This window comes from Diceros bicornis, chromosome 18 (genome assembly GCF_020826845.1).
Source record: "Diceros bicornis minor isolate mBicDic1 chromosome 18, mDicBic1.mat.cur, whole genome shotgun sequence".
Taxonomy (NCBI): domain Eukaryota; kingdom Metazoa; phylum Chordata; class Mammalia; order Perissodactyla; family Rhinocerotidae; genus Diceros; species Diceros bicornis.
Genome location: NC_080757.1, coordinates 19,078,917 through 19,105,960, shown reverse-complemented (window position 1 = coordinate 19,105,960; position 27,044 = coordinate 19,078,917). Strand labels below are relative to the sequence as shown.

The window sequence follows — 27,044 nt, the reverse complement described above, 5'->3', positions numbered from 1 at the left end:
CCCAGGAGGGGCAGGGTGCTGGGTAGCAGGAGCCAGGCCCCACTCTATAGGACCCACATCTAAGCTGGCCTGGAGGACAGTGGAAGGGGAGGGATCCCTGAGCTAAACTTCTTTCCCATAAGAGACCCCTCTTGTGTAAAAGGAGTGGGCAAGGGATCCACTTCTGATGTTCACTGCGCAGTCCTAAGGGGCAAAGTGGGCTGCAGGGGCCAGAGGAGGGGTCTTGCAAGTTCTGGACCTAGATTAGTGGTCTAGATTGGTGACAATGGCCGAGGCATAGATGAGGTCAGACAGACTGCCCAGTGAGGTCTGGGGAGTAGCTCGCTCTGAAGAAGAGTGGACCCCTGAAGCCCCAGCTGGTCCCCATGGGGCTGCAGCTTTAGCCCCGGCCCAGCCTTGCCCTGGACCCAAGCCAGGAGCTGGACAGGAGGTGTGTCGACACACTGAGGTGCACTGAGGTGTGTTGCTGGAGGGTGGAGGCTGGCCCGGTGTTCGGGGCTCCCAGGACTGCTGGATGGTGTCTGGAAGAGAATGAGACCTCTGGGGTGGCTCAGGCCTGGGGCTCAGACCTCCTGGCTTCCTATTCTTGATTCTCTTGGCCCGGCGGTTCTGGAACCACACCTGGTAAGGAAAGAGTCTCCTCTGGTTCCAGCACCTCTGCCTCCAGGCACAGGGAAACAGAATCAGGAGGCAGGATACCCAGAGAGAAGGGGCTGTGGGTCAAGCCCAGAAATTGACTGTGTGAGAGAACCCCCACCCTGAGAAGGAGTCACAGCTCACCTGTATCTTGGCCTCAGGAAGGCAGGTGACCCGGGCCAGGTGCTCACGGGTGCCAATGTCAGGGTAGGGCCGTGCTGCAAACACCCGCTCCAACTCCAGCAGCTGCCCTCTGCTGAAGGTGGTCCGCTTTCTCCGATGGGGACCCAGCCCACTGGCATGGCCTGTGGGCCAGGGTGGGGGTCAAGCCAGGACTCTGCAAGAACCTCCATCCCAGCCTCAAAGCCCCCAACAAATCCTGAAGCCCCTACTCCCCACCCCTCTTTAACCTTCCCCCATCACACCCTTCCCCGCGTCCTCCCCGTGCCCACCCTGTCCCCACCAGATTACCTGTTGGAGATGCATCTACAGGGCTGGCCATGGAGCTGGCAGAGAGTGAGGAGCCAGAGGGCCATGCCAAGGCTGTGCCCACACCGGACCCCTCCGTTTGGGGTTTTATCCTGCTCAGAATGGCTGGCCCCGCCTCCAGCAGGGGAGAGATTTAGAATCCAGCTCGAGGCTAGGCAGAGAAGTCCCGGAGGAAAGAGGGACGACCAGTGGTGGTGTTGGGGCTTCCAAGGGAGTATGGATGGGGCAAAAGTTTTGTGGCCTCTGCTCCTCCTCACAAAGGAAGCTGGTCCCAGCCCCTCTCCTCAAACCTTAAACTCTGGCAGTCTGTGTCTGAAATCCTGTACCTCATGAAAATCCTCCCAGGGCTTCTTCCAGGAAGCCAGCGAGATCCCTCATTCCAATGCTCCCAGTGCTTCAGCTGACCCTTCTGGAGTCCTCAGTGCCCCGGTGCTGGCTGCCTTTCGGGGAGAGTGGGTGGAGTCCTGTCCCACAACTGAGGACTGGGCTGGGGAAGCTGGGCAGCATGAGGGTGATAGGGGGACAGCAGATTAGCTGGAGCCACCCCAGCCTCAGTGCAGCTGGGGAGCAGATGTCACCTCCCTCGGTTGGTATTTCAGATCACCCTAGGTCTACTTCAGAGCTTTGCCTGCACCTAACCCTTTCTCCCTGGCCCCTCAAGAGCCCAGATGTGCTTCCTGGATCCAGGAACCTGGAACCAGAAGAGGTTCCACAGGTACAACTGAGGAGTTTTAAGAAAGATGTTTGTTTTTACAGTGTCCTCATCCTTGGCAGTCTTCTGGACCACTTTTCTAAGAGAAGTGGGTGCATCTGAATTTCCTTTTAGTTCCTGCCCTTCCCTCTCTCTCCTAACCTCAGTGCCCCCCACCCCAGACCTAAGATAGAGACCTTAGAGGCACGTCTCAGGCGTGGGTATGGGGGAGCACGGTGACCAGTTCCCCAGGGACTCAGGTGTTTGTGAGCTAACCACATTTCAGGCCCAGGATAGACAGAAAAGCTGAGCCAGAACCCACCACCTCCTGCCCCGTCTTTCTTCTCCAAGACCCTAGTCAACTCCAAGAGGCAAAGCAAGCCCAGAGCTTGGCAACTCCTGTCGTCATCAGAGAGGTTCAAGCTCCTGCTTAGCTGCTGGTGGATTGCTGGGGGCTGCTGAGCTCAGGAGGAAGGCTAGCACTCATGAGGCCCTCCCCAGCCCACAGCTTTTCTAGTTCACAGAGAGGGCCTGAGCCCAACATGGGCTGGACACAGGGAGGCTCTTCTCTATCCCTTCCCCCAAGCCATCCTGACAGCCCAGCTTCCCCTCCTTTTCCCAGGCAGATCCCTGCCTCCTGCCCATCAACCCCAGTGAGGACAACAGTCTTAAACTCAGGGCCAAGGGATCTTTATTGGGCTGGGAGGAGGAGGTTGAAGGAGAGAGCAGCAGAGGGTCCAGCTGTGTGGCAGAGGGCTCAGATTCCTACTTCTGGTCAGGGGCTGGGCAGCCCAGCCAGTACTGGGCGATGGAGCGTGGGTAGGGAGGTTTCACATTGTCCACCTGCCGTGTGCGAAGGTTGACTCGGTAATACTTGTCTGGAAGAGAGGTCAGGAGAGGGTGTGTGAGACCCAGCCTGGCCCTACCTGGAGACACATCTGTGTCTACTTCTGCCTGGAGAAAGACCTGGGTATCTCCTGGAAGGAGAGCTGTATCCACAATACAGCTAAGGACTTCCAGCCTGGCTTTCTGGAGTCACCACTAAAGGGCTGTGTTCAGCCCATGGGGACCAGGGACTGCAGGGAAGACACTGGCTAAACCAGCTACAGGGGTGCCAGGGGTTCCCACCTCCTGAGAAGAAGTAGACGCTCTGGATGGGCTCACAGGTGGCAGGCACAAGCCAGTCCATCTTGTAGTTATCATAGTTGTAGTCCCCTAGGCTGCTCTCCTCACTGGAGAACCAGGACAGCCAGACTGAACGGGATGGCCGGCGGGGGCTCTGGCCGCGGCCACGGCCGCGGCCACTGCGTGACCGGTAGCGTTTACGGTTGCGACGTGCCGACTTGGGCTTCTTGGCCCAGGAGGAGCGGGGAGCTGAGCCTGAGATGTAGATGCGGCCGGCCATGGCCGCATCCACTTGCGTGGGCACACCAGGCCAGTCCTGGCTGATGAACTGGGGCTGTCCAGCACCACCTGTGGCAGGGAAGGGGTTGACGGGGAGCCTTGAGAGCCTGGACCCTGCCCACAGCAGGGCCTTTAGAGTTTATCAGATGCCCAAGGATGGGCTGTGCCTTGCCCAAGGACACACGGCAACCTAGTGACAGAGCCCAGCAACCCGACCTTCTGACTCCCTGTCCAATGCTCTTTCCTCTGGCCTCCCTCCACCATATCCTTCCCCAGTGGCCTCAGCCACAGCCCCTCCTTCTGCTGGCTGTGCCCTTGGCTGTGCTAGGCAAAGTCCAAGGTGTGGGGTCCAGGTAGAGGCAAGCCTCCCCCCGAAGGTCAACAGAAGCAAAGTCTGGCCTGAGCAAACAGCTTTTGATCAATGGCTCCACAATCCGCCCCCTCCAGCCAGCCCGGCCCTCCCCCTCCCGGGAGGATCCCAGCCCTCTTGAGGGGGAAGCAAGGCTTGCCCTCCCTCTATACCAGAGGAGCTGTCCCAGAAGAGAAGTTTGAAGATGTCCTCCCAGGTGGGCTGCTGCAGCAGGACAAAGTGTTCAAACACGGTCGACAGGGAGCCGCCTTCACACTCCTCCTGGCTGGGTTGATGCTGGAACTGGTACTCCCAGTACTGTTTCCCTGGGGAGGGGTGTGCATGAGCAAGGCTGGAAAGCCCAGAGGCTGTTGAAGTTAGGAGCTCCTGGGGGAGGGGGGTATAATCTGAGGTCTGTCCCCAGTGAAGTGTGGAGGAAAACTGCTCCACCACCTGCTCCTTCTCCCCCCCACCCCCCGAGTACCCTTGAAGAAGTAGACCCGCTCCCGGCCACTGTAGCTATGAGCGGGGAGGGCCAAGGCTGCATCCACGTTGTCCGGAATGCCTTTGAAGCCGTCAGAGATGTTGCGGGGGTAATCAGGGTCCAGGACACCATCCTCAAAGCGCCAGTACTGACTACCCTAAGGGGTAGGGAAGGAGGAGAGGGGTGAGGAGGCGGCTGGCTGGGCATGGAGACAGGGTCCCCCACCCAAGGCAGCAGTCCCAGTTCCAGGCTTGTCTGCCAGGACCTGGAGCCTTGGGCTTCCCTGTCCTCACAGAGCCCCAGCCAGGGACCACAGGCCGCGATCCAGCCTTCTTGCCCATCCTGTTCCTGGGCACAACAGCCCTCAACCCCTGCCTAGATACCCTCGACCCTGACCCGGAGCCCCTGGGCCTGGCACCTTGAAGAGGTAGGTCTTCCCCTGACAGTTGATGCGGGTGAAGGCAGCATCAATGGGGCCCTCAATGCCCCAGACATCTTGGATGAGCTTGGGGTACCCAGGCCTCACTGCCTTTTCATCCAGCTCATAGCAGTACTGCCCTAGAGTGGGGGAGGTTGTGTGAGGGAGGGGATGCTCCTGGGGCAGACCCCCACCCCCAAGACTGCCCCTGGAGTCACCTCGGAAGGCAAAGAGGGAACCATTCTTGAGGTCGGTGAAGGCATCAAAGGGCTTCCCACTGCACAGCTCCTCCTCTGCTGGGGATTCAGAGATCCCTTCATCAGTGATCTCGGGCCTTAGGGTCCCTGCCTCAGACTCTGAGGTGCCCTGCCCAGGTCCTGGGGCCTCTTCTTCATGGTTCAGAACAGGTGCCTGCTGAGGAGTCTCTTTAGCCTGCGTCTGCAGGTCAGGGCTCTCTGGCTGTGGGTTGTCGCCGGTCTCGTTGTAGTCCTGGACTTCATACTCATCTTCTGGCAGAGTGAATACATCTCCGCGAGTCACTGCAGGCACCAGCGGGTGGTGGTGAGTCACCAGCTGCAGAGGGGACCCCAGGCCCACCCAGCCACTCTGAACGCACCTTGGGGCTTGCACTCAGCTATGTAGTCGGCGCAGCAGCTCTGGTAGTAAGAGCAGAGCTCGTCACATTGACACTTCAAGTTGGCGTTGAAGCCCTCAGTGCAGCGGCCCTTGCACGACTCTGTGGGGAGAGGGTGTCAGTTGGTAAGGCCAAGCTTGGCCACCCTTGCCCACCCTACATTGGCCCAAATGGCCACCAACACCCTCCCAAACCTTGGTCAGCCAGTACAGCCCACGCCAGCAGGGCCAGCATCAGAAGGGGCTTTGGGGGTGCCATGGCAGGGCCTCTAGCTGCGAGCCTTGGCGAACTGGGCTCTGCGCTCTGCGCTCCCTCTGGTCTCCACTCTGATGCCTGAGGAAGGGAGGGAGGGCACCAGACAAGAGGAGCTGCCTTTTCTGCTGCTCTGTTTGCTCAACCTCCAGCCCAGCCCCCAGTGCGCCAACCCCTGCTGCAGCAAAGGGTCATATTCCTGGAACCCTGGGCCTGGGAGAGCTGCGAATAGGATCCTTGCCAAGCCCAGGGTCATCTCAGAAGGGGAATAGCACAGTGGGTCTGGAGGGCAGAAAAAAGGCCCACTCTGCCACTCCCTGGCTCTGTGACCTTGGCAGACTGCTTTTCCAGCCTTAGTTTTCTTTTTGGTAAAATGAGACTAATAATACTTGCCTCGTGGGATGTTGGGAGATTACATGAGCTAAAGCAGACAAAATGCCCAGTGCCTGGAGTAGCCCCAACTTCTTTCCCATAAATGGTTATTGATCCATGATCTGTTTGATCAGGCACATCCCTGGCCGGGTGTCTCACCCACCCGTTGTGTATTTAGGGCAGTGAAAGCGGGGTAGGAGGAATGCTGGTAAGCACTCTGGGTAAATTTTTTTTTTATCATAAAAGAACAAAGTTCATATCTGGGTTCATCTCTTGGGTGTATTGATTTCCCCAAGCTGGTCTTCACAGCACAGTAAGTTGGGTGAACATTAACCCTTTGGACTGGATTTGATTCCCGAGTCTCCCACTAATTCAGTGCTCCTGGACAAGCTACTCCCTGTCCTCGCCCTCAGTTTCCCCATCCGTAAAGAGTGGCCTAGTTCCCCACACTTTCAGACTCTCATGAGAAGTAGGATCCTTCTACCCAGAAAATGCCCACTGGCACAGAACTCCTGATCCTGTGCCCACTTTCAGAGCTCCTGAAGTCCCCCCACCACCTGGAGGAAGTGAGCCTGAGTTTCCAGCTGACTTTTTCTGTTCTGTAATCAGAGGGGGGTGTGACTTTGGGCAGTGTCTTCTCTATGGGCCTCAGTCGGGTCAGATGTTAAATGGGAATACTAACCCCTACCCGGCAGGCATGTTGTAAGGTTTAATTGAGAAACAGGCATAAAGGGCCTCAAGAGTTGTATAGAGTCGTTATTATTATGGCATTAACCACTAGAGGGGAGAAGGCACCCTCAACAGTGTTGCCCTCATATTCCGGTGCCACGGGGGGGGGGAACCGAAGCCGTCGTCACGCTCTTCACCCGCATCTAGAGGTGGGAGGGCGGGACGCGACTACAGGAGAAAGGCCTGACCAATGTTTGGGCGTGGCTAAGGAAGGCTTGTGGGTGGGACTGCGCAGGCGGCAGGGGTGGAGCCCCGAGTGGCGGGGCGTCGGATCCGGCTCCGCGGCTTCTCAGGGGCGGGGCTGCTGCAGAGCATCTCTCTGCCAGAGGAGCCCGAGCTGGAGCCTCGCTTTGTTCTGGTTGCCGTCTGCTAGACCCTCCGGCGTCTGGATCCATTCCTCGCCTCCTCCGGCCGCCCATCCCCTGCATGTAGGCCTGCATCCCCTTCCCCAACCGCGTCGTCCCAGATACCGCCCTCACCCCTCCCTCAAACTTCTGGCCAGCGCCCTTGCCGGGTACCCTCCTCTACATCCCTCCCTCCTGCATCATCTTCTCCCTGGCCGCTTCCCAGGTCCCCCTTTTCCCAACGTCTGGGTCGCTCCGCCCGGCCCCGCCCCTCCAGGCCGGGGATGTCCCCCGCAGCCCGGCGTCCATGGTCCTGACGCTGCTGCTCTCCGCCTACAAGCTGTGCCGCTTCTTCGCCATGTCCGGCCCACGGCCCGGCGCCGAGCGGCTAGCGGTGCCGGGGCCGGACGGAGGCTGCGGCGCGGGCCCGTGGTGGGCCGCGGGCGGCCGCGGGCCCCGCGAGGTGTCGCCCGGGGCGGGCGCCGAGGTGCAGGGCGCCCTGGAGCGCGCGCTGCCCGAGCTGCAGCAGGCGCTGTCGGCGCTGAAGCAGGCGGGCGGCGCGCGGGCCGTGGGTGCTGGCCTGGCCGAGGTGTTTCAGCTGGTGGAGGAGGCCTGGCTGCTGCCGGCCGTGGGCCGCGAGGTAGCCCAGGGTCTGTGCGACGCCATCCGCCTGGACGGCGGCCTCGACCTGCTGCTGCGGCTGCTGCAGGCGCCGGAACTGGAGACGCGCGTTCAGGCCGCGCGCCTGCTGGAGCAGATCCTGGTGGCTGAGAACCGGTGAGGGTGCCGGGCTGGGGGGAGAGCGCGGGGGGCTGTGGGGCAGCAAGGGCGGTCGAGTGCCTGGGTCTCTCGTGTGACTCGCACTGTGCCTTTCCTGCCTCCGGTCACCAAATCCTTGCACTACACCCCTGTTGGGGATCAGCGTGTCCATTTTACAAACGAGGAAACGGGCTTGGGAAAGTTTAATGACTTGCTCAGCGTCACACAATGAACTAATGGTGCAGCCAGGATTCACTCCCAGGGCTAGTGGGGTGAGGAATGAGACAGGGAGAGGAAGAATGGAGTAGTAGGACAGGAATCTGTCCCTGGTTCTGAGGATGGAGATGGGATCCTATTGCCAATGCCCCCCCTAAACCCATAGCCCCTCTCCCCACAGGCCTGGATGCCCTTCTGTGCTACCTTCTCTCTGCCACTGAGCGAGGAAGAGAACACAATGCTCAGAAAAAGTGTGTGTGTGTGTGTGGGGGGGTCCTTGCCTTTCCTCTCTCTCCAGGCTGAAGTGACTGCTGACTTTCATTTCACTTTACTCGTCCCCTTCGTACCACTCCCAGTCTGCCTCCTGCTTCCTCCTTCTTCATTTTGGTCTACATAACAGACCAGACATGATCTCATTCTGCTACTGCTGATGGGGAACAGAAGGTGTGCTGCTGAGTTGAATGGGTGGGGGAAGAGGAAACTGAGGTGCGGAGCTAGGCAGGGGCCAGACAGAGTATGTGTTCTCTACCCTGTCCCCACATAGGGCCAAGAGACAGTAGGCAGGGTCCAACTGAGGCCTGGCTTCCACTCTTGCTTGCCTCTTGGGATCTTCCCTGGAATATGAGGACCCATGAGCACTCACTTTCTCTCCCCTCAGATACCAGAGCAGACCAGACTGTCACACTCCAGTCCTGTGCTGAATTCCTGGGACCCTCAGGTTTAGAAGGGTTTGAGAAGGGTCACTTTCAGTTCATCCAGCTCTCACAAGTGTGATGGGCATAGATCAGGGGTGCTTTCCTTGCCATTTTCAAAAAGTAAAAATAACCTTGTGAATGGTGGAAATGATGCAACTGTCAAAAATGCATGAATGAAGCCATTTAAGGTGGGAGACCAAGTTAGGGTTCTGCTTGTACAGCAAGTCATTAATCTCCCATATAACATCAAGTGTCCTGATGGGTATGGGTCATAAATTTGAAGGGCTCACAAACGGAGTGGGTGCTCACTGGATGTGGTGGGCTCAGGCTGGCGGGTGTGCCCTGTAGGCCTGGTGTGTGGGATGTGGCAGAACTCCTGAGGAATGGGTGCAGCCAACACCCTAGGAAGAAAAGGGCTGCAAAATGCAAATAAGACTATTTTTCAAGGTTGAAAATAATAATGCCCACCTGGTTCAGAATTACTGAGAAAGGAGTCGCACTAACCAGTGTCCCTGGTCCCAAGAAACAACGTGTGGTGCCAGCATCACTTCAGGACCAAGGACAGAGCTGAGCGCACCTGGTCGCGATCAAAATCTTCCCAAAGAAATGCAGCATCTCCTCACCTGTCTAGACTGCGCAGGGAGGAGGCTGGAAGGGAGAGAAGGGGAGTGACACACTGAGAATTTGTGTCTATGAAATCTTGTCCTTCCTCCACCAACCAACCTCCTCTTGAAGTAGGATGTTCCATCAGGGTACCCCCTCCTTTTGCTATTCCCTTTCCCGCAGCTCTCTTCTTCCCAGGGTGCTGCCACAGCCACTGACCAGGAGCCTAAGTCATAGCTTCCCTCACCCCCAAATGCCAGGAGAAGCCCAAGAGTAGAGGGCCCTCTGAGCTTGGTCCCACGACAGCCAGGGAGGGCCCCATGTGACTGTTAGCCTTCGAAATTCACAGCCCATCCCCATCAGGGGACCATAATGAGGTTAAATGGTTTAACTCAGGAAGGTTGAATGGCTTTCCCAAGAATATACCGTGAATAAGTGGAGGAGACAGGTTTTTAAAAAACCAGAAAACTATTGCACATAAATTCAAAAAGTGCAAAGGTACAAAAAAGATACACACTTGAAAGTTCTTTCCACCCAGATCCCTTCCCTGGAGGCAAACCAGTGAAACAAGTTTCTTGCATGTCATTCCAGAGTCTATGCATATACAAGTATTTGCATACATATTTATATTATATATACATGCTTGTATATGTGTATATTTGTACAATTTCTCCCTCCTTTGGAGCTGGGATTTGAACCCAGACCCACAGCCTCTCAGGTTGCAGAAGAATTGGGAGCTGAGTGAATAGTCCTCACAACAAGCACACAGTTCAAGTTCTGTAAAGGTGCCAAGTGCATAGGGAAAGGTGAAGGCGGGGGTCAAGAGACTCAGAATGAAGTCTTTTCTCTGAATTGATGCTCCTGAGCAAGCCTTCCCTTCACTGGTCCTCAGGAAATGAGGGTGTTGGATTAGATGATTGCATAAGCACATCCTGGTTCTGACATTCTCAGGGTTTGTGTAGTCAGATTGTTCTGGAAGCACAAAGTACAGACAAGGATCTTGAGCTCTGGAGACCGATGTGAGTTCAAATTCCAGCGATGCCTCTCACCAGCTGTGTAAACCTGGGCATGTCACATAACCTCTCTGAGCTTTGGCTTTCTCGTTGGTAAAAGGAACAGTCGCTGGCTGCCCGAGTGGATGATTAGGACCCAGTGGTCCCTCAGACTCCAGAGAAGCTCAGTGATCAGCTCAGCAAAACTGTGCTGGCCTTATGCCACGTTCTGGGCTCAGCTGGGCCCTGCAGTAGACGCAAAGTCATAGCACTGTGGTCACTGTGGGGCTCACTGGGCAATGACTCCATGGCTGGCTGGGCCTCTATGTCTTTGGGGGTAACATCACCTGTGGAAGACATCATTTGTGGAAGTCAGAAAGACAGGAAGAGTGACCAGGTCACTCCCTTTCCTGAAGCCTTTCAATAGCTCCCCATTTGCCATCAAGATAAAGTACAAATGCCTTGAGATGGCTCAAAAGGCCCTCAGGACTCTTTCCACACTCTCCCCTTGAACCCCCCACCCGAGTCACTTGAAATGGCTTCACTTCAGTGTGTCTGAGGCGGGGGCAGGTCCCGAAGTACACCAGCTTTCAGACGTCTCCAAGCCTTTGTGTACGTCTATGCCTAGAATGCAATCCCTGCTTCTCCTCTGGACTAATGTCTCCACCATCTTTTTGACTTAATCCCATAGGCAACGGTTCAGTATATTTAATGTGTATCTTTCTATCTGTGTTCTGGTAAAATCTTTATTCTTGTGTTGTGTGCATGTATTTTTAATTTACACAAATGGTGCTGTTATCTAGCATATTCTATTTCTTACTTTTCCCCACTCAGCATTATGTTTTTAATATCCTTCATGTTGCTGTGTTATCATCTGCTCAATCACTTGGAACTGGTTCCTAGTCCTCCAGAGTGGTCACCTGCCCTTGTTCCCTCTCCACTTTCCCAGGCTGGACACCGGACTGCCCCCCATTCCCCTATAACAAGTGACACTGCAGTGATCAGCCTTGTCCATGTCCTCTTGTGTATCTGTGTGACGATCTCTTTGAGATATAAACCCAAGAGCCTCAATTTCTGGCTCATAAGGTGTGAGTCTCCTTAATTTCACCCACTCGTCCCAGCCTGCTCTCCAAATTGACTGCCCCAGACTGCCCCTCCACCCACAGAGCTTCAGGGCACTCATGGCCCCGCATCTTGGCGACCTTCCGTATTACCTAGCTTCTACTTTTTCCCTAATAGATGTAAAGCAATAGCTGTTTTAATTTTCAGTTCTCTGATTACTCATGAGTTAGAGCATCTCTTTATTTGCTGGTTAATATTTTGGATTTCCTCTTTTGTCCTTTGCCCATTTTCTATTGGATTTACTGCCTTTTTCTTGTTGATTTGAATATTTAGCTATATATTCTATATATGAATCCCTTGTTGGTTTTATATTTTTCCTTGTTGCTTTTAGACTTTGCAGATGTCTCTGGCCTTCCGTCTGTTCCTCAAACATGCCAAGGTCATCAGCCCTCAGGGCTTTTGTCCTTGCTGTTCTCTCTGCCTGTTAGGTTCTTCTCCCAGATACTTGCAGGCTGCGATCTCTGGATATTTAACTCTCAGATGTCACCTCCTCAAACACAGTCCTCCACCCAGGCACTCTCCATTACCTCACTTTTTGCTAGCATTGTGGCCATATCACTGTTATCCTGTTCCTTCATTCTTTCCTTGCTTACTGTTTGTCTCCATATACACTGTGTATAAGCTCCAGTCACTCTTAGTGACTGGTCAACTTCAGCCCCTGGCGCAGTGCCTGGCACACAGCAGGTCCTCAAGAGAGAAGTTTGAAGGTAAGGCTAAGAGTGGTGTGTTTCAAGGGACACTTCAAATGAGGATAAGAAGTTAACATTTGTTGAGTCTTTCCCACGAGCCAGGCGCTGTGCCGAGCACTGTACATGGATTATCACATTAGTTCTCATAATAACCCTGTGGGGTAGGCATTCTTTTTAACCTATTTGCGAGATGAGGAAACTGAAATAGAAGATAAAGGAAGGTACCTAAGGTCCCACAGCTAGAAAATGGCAAAGAAGAACCAGGCCCCAGGGGATCCTCTCCAGAGCTAGGGTCCTTAACCACTACACAGACTACTTCTCCAGGGGAGGGTTTACTGGAGGGAATGGGTGCAGCCAGGATGAAGCACATTTAGAATCAGAGAAGTCTGATCCTCCCAGGGCAGGAGATGGGGTGGGGGGGGCGAGGTCAGGGAGGATAATGCTCTCCCTCATGTCCTATATGACGCTAGTGAGGCCCAGAGAGATAAGTGACCAGGCCGTGGCGCCCAAGCCCCCCAGGCCACGGCAACTCTACCATGCCCCTTCCTACTTTCTCTCGGCAGGGACCGGGTGGCGCGCATCGGGCTGGGCGTGATCCTGAACCTGGCAAAGGAGCGCGAGCCGGTGGAGCTGGCGCGGAGCGTGGCAGGCATCCTGGAGCACATGTTCAAGCACTCGGAGGAGACGTGCCAGCGGCTGGTGGCGGCCGGCGGTCTGGATGCCGTGCTGTACTGGTGCCGCCGCATGGACCCGGCGCTGCTCCGCCACTGTGCGCTGGCGCTGGCCAACTGCGCGCTGCACGGGGGCCAGGCGGCGCAGCGGCGCATGGTGGAGAAGCGCGCCGCCGAGTGGCTCTTCCCGCTCGCCTTCTCCAAAGAGGACGAGCTGCTGCGGCTGCACGCCTGCCTCGCCGTGGCGGTGCTGGCAACCAACAAGGAGGTGGAGCGCGAGGTGGAGCGCTCGGGCACGCTGGCGCTCGTGGAGCCGCTCGTGGCTTCGCTGGACCCCGGCCGCTTCGCCCGCTGCCTGGTGGACGCCAGCGACACCAGCCAAGGCCGCGGGCCCGACGACCTGCAGCGCCTCGTGCCGCTGCTCGACTCATCGCGCATGGAGGCACAGTGCATCGGGGCTTTCTATCTCTGTGCAGAGGCTGCCATCAAGAGCCTGCAGGGCAAGACCAAGGTGGGTGCGGATGTGGGGTGGGGCGGGGCGGAGTTAGAGAGCTTCCCAGAGGAGTGACATTCAACTGGGACTTGAATTTCACATAAGAGTTAGGTGAAGCAAGAAGGATGAGGGACTGACCAGTCATTCTGGCCTTGAAAGCAAAACCACGGCTTTTAAGCAGGGGACGCTTGTCTTTTACAAAGATTACCCTAGCTGCTGTATGGAGACAGGATTGGCAAGGGTGAGGGCAGAGGCAAGGGGGTCAGATAGGAGGCCACGGCAGGAGGGCAGTTGGGGCGGTGGAGGTCGGGACTAGGGCATGACAGCAGAGGCAGAGAGAAGCAGACAGATTCCAGAGATGCTGAAGAGATAGAGTAAGGACTTGGTGGGTGACTGGGTGAAGGAGAGGGAGGAGCTGAGGATGACTCCTTGCTTTGGACATAGGCATCCAGTGGATGGTGGCACCTGGCACTGAAATAAGGTAAACTGGGTGAGAGGCAGGTTGTGGGGTGGCGGGGTGGGGCCGGGGTGGGGAGTGAGTTCACTGGGACAGACTGGGTTTGAGGTGCCTGAGAGACCAGTTGGGGAGCTCCAGTGGACCATTTTGTCATTTGGGTCTGGAGTCCAGGAGTTGAAGTGTACAGACAGAGGCTTGGAGCAGGACATCAGTGTGTCAGCCAGATAACTCCCACCTGAGTCCCAAGAGTCCCCGTGTCCAGGGCCGGATCTGAAGCCTTTGCCCTTTGCTTTAACTTGCTGGGTGACCTTGGGTACCTGGCTTCCCCTCTCTGGGCCTCTCTGTATGCCTAATTTTTGTCCTCTGGAAAATGGAAGGAGTGGATTATAGCAGCAGTTCTTATCCTGGATGTGGGACTAGTAATAGTTAAATTATCAAAAGTTTGCATTTTTTTCTTTTTTAAATATTACAGGATCAAGATTATCCCTATAATGTCACTCTCCTTCCTTTGCATTCCTTTAGGGGCTTAGGGGGTTGGTGACAGCTGGTGCACAGGGAGCGGTGCACACTGCATGGACCACCCTGTCTGTTACCAGAGCTGACATCTGGGGCTGCTCAGAGGAGTGTGTTTCACATGATTGTCACCCATTGTGTGTGTTCACAGATCAAGAAGAGACAGTTGTGTTAGGGGCTCTCTGAGGCCACTTCCAAGGTCCACTGTTCTAGCAGCTTCTGATTCTCCTCTCTGTGCCCCAGAGTTGGGCCATGGGAGGACTGGCTTTACAGAGCAGTTCATTCTGCTTTGGGAGAAGGGACTTGAAGGAAAGTAGGGAGTGACGTCCCCAAGGATTGGGTCTGGGAAGCAGCCATGCCCACCAGCTCTGGCACTCCTTTCCCAGCAAGGCCAAGTGAGTGCAGTTCAGTAAATACATAGTGAGCCCCCACTCTGTGCCCTGCAGTGTGCCAGGCATGGGACTTTAGGGGTGACTAAGACATGACCTCAGCATATAGTCCAGTGGAAGTTGCATTACCAACTAACAACAGTGGCATTCAGAGTGTGGTACAGGCCTAACTGGAGGTATGGGCCAAGCAGTGAAGGAATCAAAGCAGGCTGCGTGGAGGACGTGATAATCAATTTGGATTCCAGTGGATGAGTAGGATTCCCACAAACAGGCAGGAACACTATGGCTGAGGCCCAGAGGTGGGAAAGCCTTCTTGGGTGGCTGTCGGACAAGTGTGGGTTGGTGAAAGGGGAGATGAGCTGGGAGAGGTGGGCAAGGGCTGCACTGTGGGGGCCTGGAGGTCATACTGAGAGCTCAGACTTTATCCCAGGACAGACGGAAGCTGCGGAAGGGAGACATGAGGAGGACCTACCTGGTCAAGAGTTGAGAGAGGGTCAGGAGGGGGAGTCCACAGGACTTGGTGATTCATTGGATGAAGGCAGGGCTAGGGCAGATGGTGGGACTTGCAGCGGTGAGACGAGGCGAGGGAAGGGAGTGGGTACGTTTGGGGGCAGCTGGCGAGCTGGTGGCTCCAAGACACCCTCATCCCCACCCCTCTCTAGGTATTCAGCGACATTGGCGCCATCCAGAGCCTGAAACGCCTCGTTTCCTACTCCACCAATGGGACCACGTCGGCGCTGGCCAAGCGCGCGCTGCGCCTGCTGGGCGAGGAGGTGCCGCGGCCCATCCTGCCCTGCGTGGCCAGCTGGAAGGAGGCCGAAGTCCAGACGTGGCTGCAGCAGATCGGCTTCTCCCAGTACTGCGAGAGCTTCCGGGTAGGGCCGCGCGGGGCCGCCTCCCCGGAGTCAGGGCCGGCGCATCCCCCAGGGCGCGCGGACGCTAGGGGCGCCCTGCACGCAGGCGACTGCGCCCCCTCCTGGCCCGCACACCCGCGGCGGCAGGGTGGCCTTTTGAGGGTGGGGAGCCTGTCCTCAGCCACTTGAGGGGTCACTCGGCTCTAATATGGGTCCCATCCGCCTCCCCCATCGCCGTCGCCAGTTGCCTCCCCTTGCATCTTGTGCTTGGGGTCCAAAGTCTGACCCCTCTCCCAGGAGCAACAGGTAGATGGCGACCTGCTTCTGCGGCTCACGGAGGAGGAACTCCAGACCGACCTGGGCATGAAGTCGGGCATCACCCGCAAGAGGTACGGAGCCTCCTGCCCGCCCCCACCCCCGCCAGGTCTAACTAAATGCCCCCTCCGCCACTAGCCAGTTCCGAGTCAGGCCTCAGCGTCCTCTCGTCCCTGGGGTGCAGATTCTTTAGGGAGCTCACGGAGCTCAAGACCTTCGCCAACTACGCCACATGCGACCGCAGCAACCTGGCTGACTGGCTGGGCAGCCTGGACCCGCGCTTCCGCCAGTACACGTACGGCCTGGTCAGCTGCGGCCTGGACCGCTCCCTGCTGCACCGCGTATCCGAGCAGCAGCTCCTGGAGGACTGCGGCATCCGCCTGGGCGTGCACCGCTCCCGCATCATCTCAGCCGCCAGAGGTCAGCCTGCCCACGTGGGACCCCACCACTGCCGGAGCCCCAGCCCTGTAGGGGCGAGGGGGGACACATGGTGGGGTCTCAGAGCCTCACTGCCGATTGATTGAACACATGTGCTGTGCCAGACTAGACTCTGAGGATGCAAAGATGTATATGTTGCACTTTGCCCTCAAGAAGTTCCCAGTCTGAGATGGGTAGGAGAGTGGGAGTAAGGCTGGTATATAAACAGATGGTGACCATGGCAGGAGGCATGGCCAGGACTCCAGTGTGAGCCCAGAGGAAGCACTGCCTACCCTGTCCACCCGGGGCTAGGCATTTAGAGGATGCTGGACCAGGTCTTGAAGGATGTATTGGGGGTGGAGAAGGCAGCAGGAAGAGGGAGCAGCATATGCTAGGGTGGAGGTAAGACAGAGCATGGAGGGTGCATACATAGGATACAGGTGGGAAGACAGTGGCCTTATCCTATTAGCCAGCCGCTTACAAAGTCTGGGTTCTGGAGGTGCTTTAGGGAGGTCCTGAGGGCAAAGTGGATTCTAGGACTCTAGCAGCCCTCTTTAGTTCCTAATTTATTTTAATTTACTATTTAGCTGATATTTATTGTTAATTACTATATGCCAGGCCCTATATTAAGTTTTTAACAGATATTGTTTCATTAATCTCTATATCCATTCTAGGCAGTGAGCATTAATTTTTTTTTTTTTGTGAGGAAGATCAGCCCTGAGCTAACATCCATGCCAATCCTCCTCTTTTTTGCTGAGGAAGACCGGCCCTAAGCTAACATCCATTGCCAATCCTCCTCCATTTTTTCCCTTTTTCTCCCCAAAGTTCCAGTAGATAGTTGTATGTCATAGTTGCACATCCTTCTTAGTTGCTGTATGTGGGACGCGGCCTCAACATGGCCGGACAAGCAGTGAGTGGGTGCGCCCCCGGGATCCGAACCTAGGCTGCCAGTCGCGGAGTGCGCACACCTAACCGCTGAGCCATGGGGCCGGCCCCATGAGCATTAATTTTTTAAATCAACTTTTAAAACGTTTTTAAAAATAAAAGAGGTATAATTTAACTTAAAAGTGTTCAGTTTGAAGAGTTTTGGAAAATGCATACCCCTGTGTAACTACCATCATAATCAAAGAGAAAGAATATTTCCATCAAGGGTGTTGATTTTAAAGATGATGAAACAAAGATGTAAAGAATTTAGATACATTTTCCAAAGTTATAAAAGCCATTAAATAACAGAACTGGGATTTGAACCTCTCTCTTTCTGCTTCATAAACAGACAAATGTTGTCTCTGAATATTATAAGCAGATGGACTCTTTTTATTCATCCATTCATTCAGCAAGGATGTACTAAGCTCCTGCCAGGGGTGAGGGGCTGGGCTTTGGCTCCATTCTTTTGCTTCAACCAAGGCAGATCAGCTTTTATCATTTTGACATTGCAGCTCCCAATAAAATCCCATTCTTTAAAAACAGGGAGGTCCTATGACAAAAATAGCTTACAATTCCTTTCTATAGGAAGTATGGAACCATGCACGTTTTTTAAGTGGGGGCAATGACAGACTTGGGTTTTAGAAAGATCCTTCCGGTAGCTGTAAACAGATTAAACTGGGCAAGTGTGGATTTGGGGAGACCACTGAGGAGGCTGGAGTTGAGGGCTGGACAGAGGGAGGGCCCTGGGGCTAGAGCCCAAGACGTTTTGTAGGAAGACTCCCTAGAGCACGGTGCCTGGCTTTGAGCACTGGACGTCAGCTCCAGGAGGGCAGGGTGGGTTTGTTTTGTTCGCTGCTGTATCCCAAACACTAAGAATCATGCCTGGCACACCGTAAATATTTGTTGAGTGAATGAATCAGAGGTAGGAGTTGAGGCTGATACCAGGTTTCTGGCTTTGATGGGAAACTAGGAAGAAGGGGGTCATGGGAGGATTTGGGATGTGTTGGTTTGGAGTACCTGCAGGCAGCTGGCTGTGCAGGTCTGGAGTTCAGGAGAAAGGGCAGGGCTGGAGGTGCATATCTATGTCCCTAAATCACAGTGCCTCTCTCCTGAAAGAGACTCACCAGTAGTTAGCAGCATTCCTTCCTGTAGGCCCCATCTCTCTGCCTCAGTGCTCCTTTTTGGAGCAAGCCACCCTGCCTGGGCTGGGCTGGACTGAGAAGGCTGGGTGGGCAGAGGATGATGTCCTTCGTGGTGAGTGATGGGGAGGGGCAACCCTTACCAAGCTGTCTCTTGCCTGCCTCAGAAATGCTACACTCCCCGCTGCCCTGCACTGGCGGCAAGCCCAGCGGGGACACCCCAGATGTCTTCATCAGCTACCGCAGGAACTCAGGCTCCCAGCTGGCCAGGTGAGTGGGGGCAGGCAGCCTGGGGCCTTGGGGCCAGGCCAGGGCAGTGACACAGGACTTCTTCACAGCCTCCTGAAAGTGCACCTGCAACTGCACGGCTTCAATGTCTTCATTGATGTGGAGAAGCTGGAAGCAGGAAAGTTCGAGGACAAGCTCATCCAGAGTGTCATGGGAGCCCGCAACTTCGTGCTGGTGCTGTCGGCCGGGGCACTGGACAAGTGCATGCAAGACCATGACTGCAAGGACTGGGTACACAAGGTAGGTGCTGGCCTCTGTAGTCCCAGCATTGGCCTGTGGCCCAGGGGACAAGGTCCTCTTCCCATTCCTTCTCATCTGCACACTCTAGCAACCTCCATGATCCAGCTGGAAGTCAGGAGCCACAGCTCCAACTGTAATAGGACTTTAGCAAGTCATTTAGGCTCTCTGAGCCTCAGTTTTCTCATCTGCAAAATGGGGATAACTTACCTGTCCTATTCACCTTGTAGGATTGTTGTGAGGGTCAGAAAGGGATGAAAATGCTTTAAAAAATAGTCTCTGTGAGGAAAGGAGGGCAGGAGAGCATAGTGACAGGCACGGTGGAATCACTAAGAGCACAAAGCTGTGAGTTTGAATCCTGGCTCTGGCCGTGGGCAAGTTACTTAACCCCGTGAGCTTCATGTTTATTACTGTAAAGTGAGATAATTATAGTACCTAACTCCCTAGGAGATTGTTACAGGATTAAAAGAGCTAAAATTTATGAAGTGCTTAGCAGAATGCCTGGCTCTATAGTAACTGCTCTATGATGGTAGCAATTATTATTATTAATATAATGATTATGAGTACTACCACTTTTTAATTCACCGTTGTATCCTCAGTGCCTGACACAGAGTAGAAACTTATTCAATACTTATAGAATAGATGGATGGATCTGTGTCACATTTGCAGGTTATTAGTCATTCATCAGTGAGTAGGAATTGGGGCCGGGGCTGAGGGACGCAGTAGTCATCTGAGATGGGGCTTTTGTCCTAAAGCAGCTAAGGAGACAAGGATATGCCCAGAATGACTACATCATGTATAAATTGGTGTCAATGCTAAGTCAGGAAGGCAAATCTCTTACTTGCCATGGGAATATGGAGAAGGGAGAAAACATTGAGGGCCGGGAGAATCAGGGAAGGCTTCATGGAAGAAGCAGGACCTGCCAAGAGTCTTAAGAATTTAGGTAAGTGGAAGAGAAGGCATCCCAGGCAGGGGAGCAGCATGAGCAAAGAACAAAAGTAGGGATGAGAACGGTGCCAAAAATCTACGCACATCACTGGTATTGCTTTATCCATCTTATAGATGAAGAAACTGAGGCTCAGAGAAGTAGAATAATTTTTCCCATGGCCACATTCATGTAGAAAATCAGAAGATCTTGGCTTTGAACTCCATCTATCTGACTCCAAAGCCCATGCTCTTTCCCAGGGCCTGACTGCGTTCCCTGGCGCAGATCTGAGGGGGTGTGAGGGGAGGGGGATAGGACCGGATTCAGCTGACACCAGAGATGATCGTCTGCATCTCCTCCCAACTCTACAGCCAGTGATGTCATGTTGATAGCCTGAAATCAGCCATGGTGGCAGTATTTATCCTAAGGAAGTTGGTAAACAGTACAAATCAGGGTTTTGTTTGTTTAGTTGTTTTTCCCCCCTGGAGAGCTGGTTAAACATTTAGCAGCACACCCCTGGCTGGACAAGAACTGTGGAAGCCAGTTGTGGAGGGCCTAAAGCAGGGAGAAGAGCGCTGGGAAAAGGGAGCCCATGAGGGCAGTGATCCCGGGCCAGTGGGATTTAGGGAGAAGGCGCTGACACTGGAGTGCAGTCCAGATTGACAGTGGGAAGAGGACCAAGCCCCAGAGGCCATGTTTTAGGGGCTGAGTACTGGGCTTGTTAGGGGAGAGGGTGCTGGGCTAAAGAGACAGCTGGAGGATCATGGCTGATGGCCTAGAGCAGGTGGCAGGTGGCCTTCTGAGAGAAAGAGAGGAGTGTCTGTGAGCTCCATGAGAGCTCAGATCTTGCGTTGTTCACACCGTATCCCTGATGCCCAAAACCAGGCATGGTACAAAGTAGGCTCCTGAAGAGTTTACTGAATCAATGATTAAACAGATGAGCGATTCTGATAAAACTGAGATGACAGAGAAAACCATACCTAGTGGATACTAGGTTCACCAGGTCAGAAGACTTGACTCTAATCAACTTTTCATTCTTAACCAGCTGGGTGATCTCGAAGCCATTATTCCTCTCTTGGCCAGCCTCTGAATCTGCACTGAGCAGTGTGCTGTCTTTGGTTCTGTGTAGTTCTGGATGAAACAAATGTCTAAAGATTCCCAAATAAATTTCTGCAGGGTCAGAATTCATCCACATTCTCAGCAGAGAGGCAGAGGGCTTGATTGAAGCTGCCCTGGACTTGGAATGTGAAGGCTTGAGCCAGAGGCCTGGCCCCTCCTGGGCTTAGTGTATGTGTGACTTGGGAGCAAGTCCGTTCCCCTCGCTGGGCGTCCTTCTTCTCATTCGTAAAATGGAGAGGTTCCCCAGGAGCCAATCAAGGTTGCAGCCATGCAGGTTCTTTCCTCAGGAAGGCTCTGCTCCACAAGGGTGCTTGGCATCCATCGTGGTCCCAGCAGACTGCACAGAGGGAGGAGGCAGGCAACGTGGAGGGAGCCTGTGCCTTGGACCAGTCCCAAAGGCTGCATTATCCCTCCTTGGTTGTTTTTAGTGCTTAATTGCCTCTGGTTTTAAAACTCCTTTCCCCGAAGCCACATTTAGTGGGTAATCAATATGGAAAACCACAAGTGAACTGCACTCAAGAAGTCCAATCCCTGTGGTTCCCCCTTGAAAGGGAAAAAACATTCAATAAGCACTTACCAGAGCACCCATTAATAGTAAGTAGTATCCTCAGAACAAACTTGTGAGGGAGGTTTATCACCCCCACTTTACAGAGGAGGAAATAATAACCCATATTATTGATTAAGCAGACACGGCATGCTAGGTGCCGGTCTCACCACTTGCCTACTCCTCCCAACAATCCTACATGACAGGGACTGTCATTAACCCTGTTTTATAAGAAAACAGAGGCTTTGAGAGCCTGTTGTTTTTGCCTCAGGTCACAAAGCCTATGTCAGAGACTTGACGTGAACCCAGATCTGCTGATTCCAGAGTGCCGCCCCTAAGTGCTATGCTGCTGTCTCTTCATTTATTCACTCATTCATTCATTCATCCAGCCATCCGCAAAGTTTTTAGCAAGGGCTGACTATGGGCAGGGCTTTGTGAAAGATGCTGAGATAGAAGAAGAGTAAAAACCAGACACGGTCCCTGCCCTTATGGCTGGTGAGGAAGACAGATATTAAGTAAATTACCCATGAATTAATTTAAATTTGCAACTGTGGCATGTGCAGCAGAGCCTATAATAGGGGGATCTGACAGGGTCAGGGAAGTGAGGGAAGACTTCCCTGGGAAAGTGTTGATTGAGCTCAGATCAGAAAAATGAGTAGGTATTAGCTAGGTGAAGGGGCAGGGAAGAGCATTCTAGACAGAGGAAACAGCACATGCAAAGGCCCTGTGCAGGGAGAGAATGGCAAATCTAAAGGGCGGCAAGGTCTGTGTGGCCGGGAGGACAGTGCAGGGGTAGAGTTTGAGAAGTGAGCTGTGGCCAACTACACAGGGCCTTCAGACCACATTTAGGTTTGAACTTTATTCTAAGAGCCATGTGAAGTCTTGAAGAGTTTTAAGTAGGGGGTGACATGATCAGACTTACATTTTGTAAAGAGTAGCCAGGTGAAGGGGCAAGGTAGAGAACAAACTGGAGGGGGCAGGGGTGCATGAGGAGGGATTGGTGGGGGATAAAGATAAGGGGGTTGGAGCAGGGTGGTGGTGGGGTTGGAGGTAGAGAAAAATGGGTGGATTTGAGAAATAAGTAAGGAGTACAATTGGCAGGGCTCGTGATGGATCAATTTGGATGCAGGGGTGTGAGGTGTTTCTTCTGACACCAGATTGTGTGGGATTTTTGCCACACCAACAACCAGTTCTCCAATTCGCCAACACCAACTGGGTGTCCCACAACTCAATTCAATTCTGCTACTAACTACCCAGAGTGAGGGGCAGACACCACAGGTTTAAGGGCTCAGTCCTACAAATCGGCCCTCAGTTCAGACGCCAGTCCAAAGTCCTGGGCTCCCAGGCTACCTGCACTTCTGACTTGGCTACAAATTCAGCAGTTCCCATGATGCCCACCTCAGGTTCAATAATTTACTAGAATAATGCAGAAAACTTAGGAAAGCACTTTTCTTAACTATTAATAGTTTATTATAAAGGATACAACTCAGGAACATCCAAATGTAAGAGATGCCGAGGGCAGGGCGGGGTGGCGTGGGCAGGGGTGGCACAGAGCTTCCACCGTCTCTCCAGGCCACCCTCCCAGCTCCTAGATGTGTTCACCAACCCATCCCATCCTTATGGAGGTTTCATTATGTAGGCATGATTAAGTCGTTGGCCATTGGTGACTGAACTCAATCTCCAGCCCCTCTCCCCTCCTTGGAGGTGTGGGGGTCAGCGTGGGGGCCTAAGTTCCAGCGCTTTAGTCATAGCTTGGTCCTCCTGGTGACCAGCTCCCATCCTTAAGCTATCTAGGCACCCCACCACACCATCATCTGGAGATTCCAAGGGTTTTAGGAGCTCTATGCCAAGAATCTGGGACAAAGACCAAATATTTATTTTTTATCATACCACAAGGGGTAAGAGAGAAGTCAAGGTGGACTTCAGGACCAGCATCCCACCCTGGGCTCAGCCTCGGGCTCTTGGCCCTCTCAGTGTCTACCTGGTCCCAGGGTCCCTGGATGGGGACCCAGGTCTCTTCCTCCTCCTCCTCTCTCTTCTTCCTCCAGGAGATCGCAACTGCTTTGAGCTGTGGCAAGAACATTGTGCCCGTCATTGATGGCTTCGAGTGGCCGGAGCCCCAGGCCCTGCCTGAGGACATACAGGCTGTGCTCACCTTCAACGGCATCAAGTAAGGAGGGGGGGGCGGGCACACAGGCCCCCCAGCTAGCAGCTCCCTCTGCCCAGCCCCCTGACCCACCAGCCTCTGTGCCCACAGGTGGTCCCACGAGTACCAGGAGGCCACCATCGAGAAGATCATCCGCTTCCTGCAGGGCCGCTCCTCCCGGGACTCGTCTGCAGGCTCTGACACCAGTTTGGAGGGTGCCGCACCCATGGGCCCGACTTAACCACTGCCTAGTTCCTGAGCCCTGCTGTTGCCATTTCCTTCGTCCCCCCTGAAGGAGCAGCTCTTCACACTGGCCTCCCTGGACTGAGACAGTCTGGGCCCTTCTTAGGAAATGGCTCTTCCCTCTCCCCCACCCTCACAGTTCACCTCAAACCCAGCTTCCTCAGTGTCTGGAAAGGAAGGGAAGCCAGGCATTGGGGGTGCTAAGGTTAGAGCTCCCCAGGCCCTGTCACCAGGTTCTCTGTCTCAGGTGTGGGAGGGTCACTGCTCAGTTCGGGAGACACTGGAGATCAAGGGTTTGCTGCAAACTACCCCCTCTCCCGCCCTGACAGCAGCCAGCCTGAGTAGGGGGAGGACCTCTGACGGAATTAGGGCAATGCTCAGCCCTCTCAGCCAAGTAAAGGCCTGGGCTCAGGAGCCAGCTGGGGATGAGAGTCCAGTGATGGCTCTCCTAGTCACCTCAGCTGTGCCTGGCCCCTGGGCTCACCACTTCCTGCCACCTTGTGGCCTTGCTCTGTAACCACTCAGTGCCCTTAGCCAGCCTGGCCTGGTCCCGAGTCCTCTCTCAGCCTTTCTCAGGTGCAGCCTCTTTTGCCACATCCACGGTCAGAGGTGGGCTGAGCTGGTCCCCACTCTGGCTGGTGTGCAGCTGCGGCCAGCTTCGCTGCCCTCACTGGTGCACGGGAACCCCGTGCTTGGGCCTGGGCCTGGGCCTGGGCCTGGGCAGGGGAGGCCGAGTCTCAAAGGGCAGCTAGCCCCCCTACCCACGCCTTGGTGCTGTGCCTCAGGCTCCTGCCCCACTTGCCCACCTAGCTTCCCCAGCCCCTCACCCACCCAAGGCTGCCGGCCCACTTGCTCAGGGGCAGGCGGGGCGAGGCAGCCCCCTATGGCAGCAGCAGCAGTAGCCTGGGCAGAACCTGCAGCTCCATGGGAAGAGGCAAGATCCTGAAGAAGGGCGAGGGGTGCATTCAAATCACCTGGGAATTCTGTTAAAATTCCTTTCAGGAGACCTGGGGCGGGGCCTGAGTTTCTGCATTTCTCACAAATTCCCAGGTGAGCTAATGCTGGTGGTCAAGGAATGACACTTTAAGTAGCAAGACTCTGAAACACACATCCCTCACGAATCTTAGCCATTTCCCCAACGCTCCACTCCATGGTCTCTGTGATCAGCAGAGTAACCCTACCTGGTATTATCTCCATTCTACAGAGAAGGAATTGAATGACGTGCCCAGCTTCCCGAGTCAGTAGTGGCAGCCCCAGGCTCCAGACCTCACCTCCTGGTGCTCAGTCCACTGCCAGGACTGCTTTCCTGAGAATCATCCTGGAGGCTGCACCCCGGGCACGGCTGTTGCTACACAGACAGCTAGCTTCTCCCTTGCCCCAAAGAATCTAGTAATGGGAAACAGGTTTTTGCAATGAAAAGGCTGACCCAGGGGCTATACAGAAATAAATGAGCAGGAATGTCCCTCTGCCCCTTCCTCCACTAGGGTAGGACAGCAACAAAGTACCCTCCCTCCTGGGTTTATTAACGCAGGCTTCAGCTAATGGGGTCAGCTGGAACGTGCCCTGCCCCTTCCCTCCTGAGGGCACTGGGGTCACACCTCAAGGCTGGCTCAGCACCCAGAGCTGCCTCCCGCAGGTGCTGACCAGGTCACTCCTAGCTCTTGAGCTACATCATCAGAAAGTCAAAGGTCTCACTCCAGGCTTGGGACTCCTTCCTTCCACTCCCCTCCCTGCCCGAGAGACTGTCTTTGCCGGTCCTGGTCCCGGTTCTGGCTTTGACTGCTCCTTCCTTCACGCCACACGAGAGCCCACCAGTGCCCAGCCCTGGATATGACAGTGACTGAGGCAGGCTGGACGTTGCCCTCACAGATCAGAGACAATAATAATACAGTGTGATGAGCAACCTGTAGAGGAAGCTTTCTGTCTTTTTGCTGCCAATCGGTCCTACTCCCTCCTGAGGGCCCCATGGGCAGTATTCAGAGGTTTCCCGGCCCTGTTGATCTGTTTGGTACTCCCTCCACTGCTGTCCCCTGCTCCTGTCTCTCTGGGGAATTGGAGTCCAGCCTCTGGCCTCCGCCAGGCCAGCTGAAGTGATGACCCTCCCCCCAGCCAGACTAGTGTGTTCAGGGGACTGCCTCCCCTGCCATGACAAACTGCCCAGATCGCAGCCAGGCCAGGCACCTTGGCCCTCACCTTCCACCTAGGCCTGGCCCCACAGGGCTGGTCCTGAAACAGGGCTGAGAAATGGCCTCCCCTGCAAAGCCTGCTCTGACACGGGTCTGCAGGGTCAGGCTTTTCTGCTTGGATGGGCTGTAGCTGTTGCCCCCAGGTCGGGGCTGAGTCAGCTAGGTCAGCCCACCTCACCCCACCCCTCCCTGGGACCAAGAACTGCTCAGGGACACCCAATGGTTAAAAGTCCAGCTCCAACTCATTCATCCTTCCCCCAGGCCCATGAAGAGAGGCATCTCATTCTAGAATCTCAGAACATGATCTAATCCAGTGTTTCCTAACTTGTTCAACCATGATCAGACAATTTGGGGCATGGCTGATCTAACCCTTCATAGAACAGCTTGCTCAAGGTGACACAAAAGTCAGAGGCAGTGCCTGGAGTAGAGCCCAGCCCGGAGATCAGCCCCGGGCCTTTTCCCTACCCACCTCACTGCCTCATGCTGGGACAGTCAGTGGAGGCCTCCTTGCTTCGGTCTCCCAAAGACAGAGGGGACAGTGAGATGGGAATCTGGAAACAGGCCCAGCTGCAGAGGCCACAGCTGACCCTGGTGTGCCCCGGGGCACCTCCATTATACCTGCATGATTTCCAGCCAGGAAACTGGCCGGTAGGACAGATGAGAGAGAATGAGAGTAGAAATGGCGGCATGGGGCCAATCCTTGTGGCCAATTCTGGCTTAAAGAGTCAAGTACCCCTGATTTGAGTCTGCTTGGGGGCTTATCACCCTCATCAAAGCCAGTGCCTTAATACTGAATCCGATTCTGCCTTTCAACTTCAGGTCCAGGCTTTCCTAATGCCCAAAAATGGGCCCCTCATTCTCTGGGAAGCTGGGGCCCCTGCACCATATGGGGAGTCGCGCCTATCTCCAGGTTCCCGTTGACCTACAGATGCATGAGGGATGGTCTCAGCACATGGCCCTGCTGAAATGCCCAGTGATGGGAGGTGTCAGAGGGCTGAGTGTAACAAAACCTGATTTTTCTTGGGCTGGTGTAGCCAGGAAGACCAGCACAGGTGCCTTCAAGGAGTGGCTCTCTGACTGACCCTTAGGAATGAGCGGCCAAGCGCCGGCCCCGTGGCTTAGCGCTTAAGTGCACGCTCCGCTACTGGCGGCCCGGGTTCGGATCCCGGGCGCGCACTGACTCACCGCTTCTCCAGCCATGCTGAGGCCGCGTCCCACATACAGCAACTAGAAGCATGTGCAACTATGACATGCAACTATCTACTGGGGCTTTGGGCAAAAAAAAAAGGAGGAGGATTGGCAATAG

The 27,044-nt window shown here is 54.7% G+C and overlaps 3 protein-coding genes across 3 annotated transcripts; 1 reads left to right on the top strand and 2 right to left on the bottom strand.

Moving 5' to 3' along the window:
• Positions 1-243: 243 nt before the first annotated feature.
• Positions 244-1,138, bottom strand: SEBOX (SEBOX homeobox). Its single transcript, XM_058559470.1, has 3 exons — positions 1,108-1,138; positions 781-941; positions 244-621 (listed from the first exon to the last, which is right to left on the bottom strand). The coding sequence occupies exons 1-3, from the start codon at positions 1,136-1,138 to the stop codon at positions 244-246; spliced, it is 570 nt and encodes a 189-aa protein (XP_058415453.1).
• A 1,443-nt stretch (positions 1,139-2,581) lies between these two features.
• VTN (vitronectin) lies at positions 2,582-5,363 on the bottom strand. The gene is made up of 8 exons (XM_058559317.1): positions 5,300-5,363; positions 5,088-5,207; positions 4,690-5,010; positions 4,472-4,611; positions 4,054-4,210; positions 3,743-3,895; positions 2,945-3,289; positions 2,582-2,694 (listed from the first exon to the last, which is right to left on the bottom strand). The coding sequence occupies exons 1-8, from the start codon at positions 5,361-5,363 to the stop codon at positions 2,582-2,584; spliced, it is 1,413 nt and encodes a 470-aa protein (XP_058415300.1).
• Positions 5,364-6,893: 1,530 nt separating this feature from the next.
• SARM1 (sterile alpha and TIR motif containing 1) lies at positions 6,894-25,830 on the top strand. Its single transcript, XM_058560281.1, has 9 exons — positions 6,894-7,579; positions 12,442-13,060; positions 15,064-15,276; positions 15,553-15,644; positions 15,755-15,990; positions 18,218-18,320; positions 18,389-18,578; positions 23,212-23,333; positions 23,421-25,830. The coding sequence occupies exons 1-9, from the start codon at positions 7,110-7,112 to the stop codon at positions 23,548-23,550; spliced, it is 2,175 nt and encodes a 724-aa protein (XP_058416264.1). The 5' UTR covers positions 6,894-7,109; the 3' UTR covers positions 23,551-25,830.
• The last annotated feature ends 1,214 nt before the right edge of the window (positions 25,831-27,044 follow it).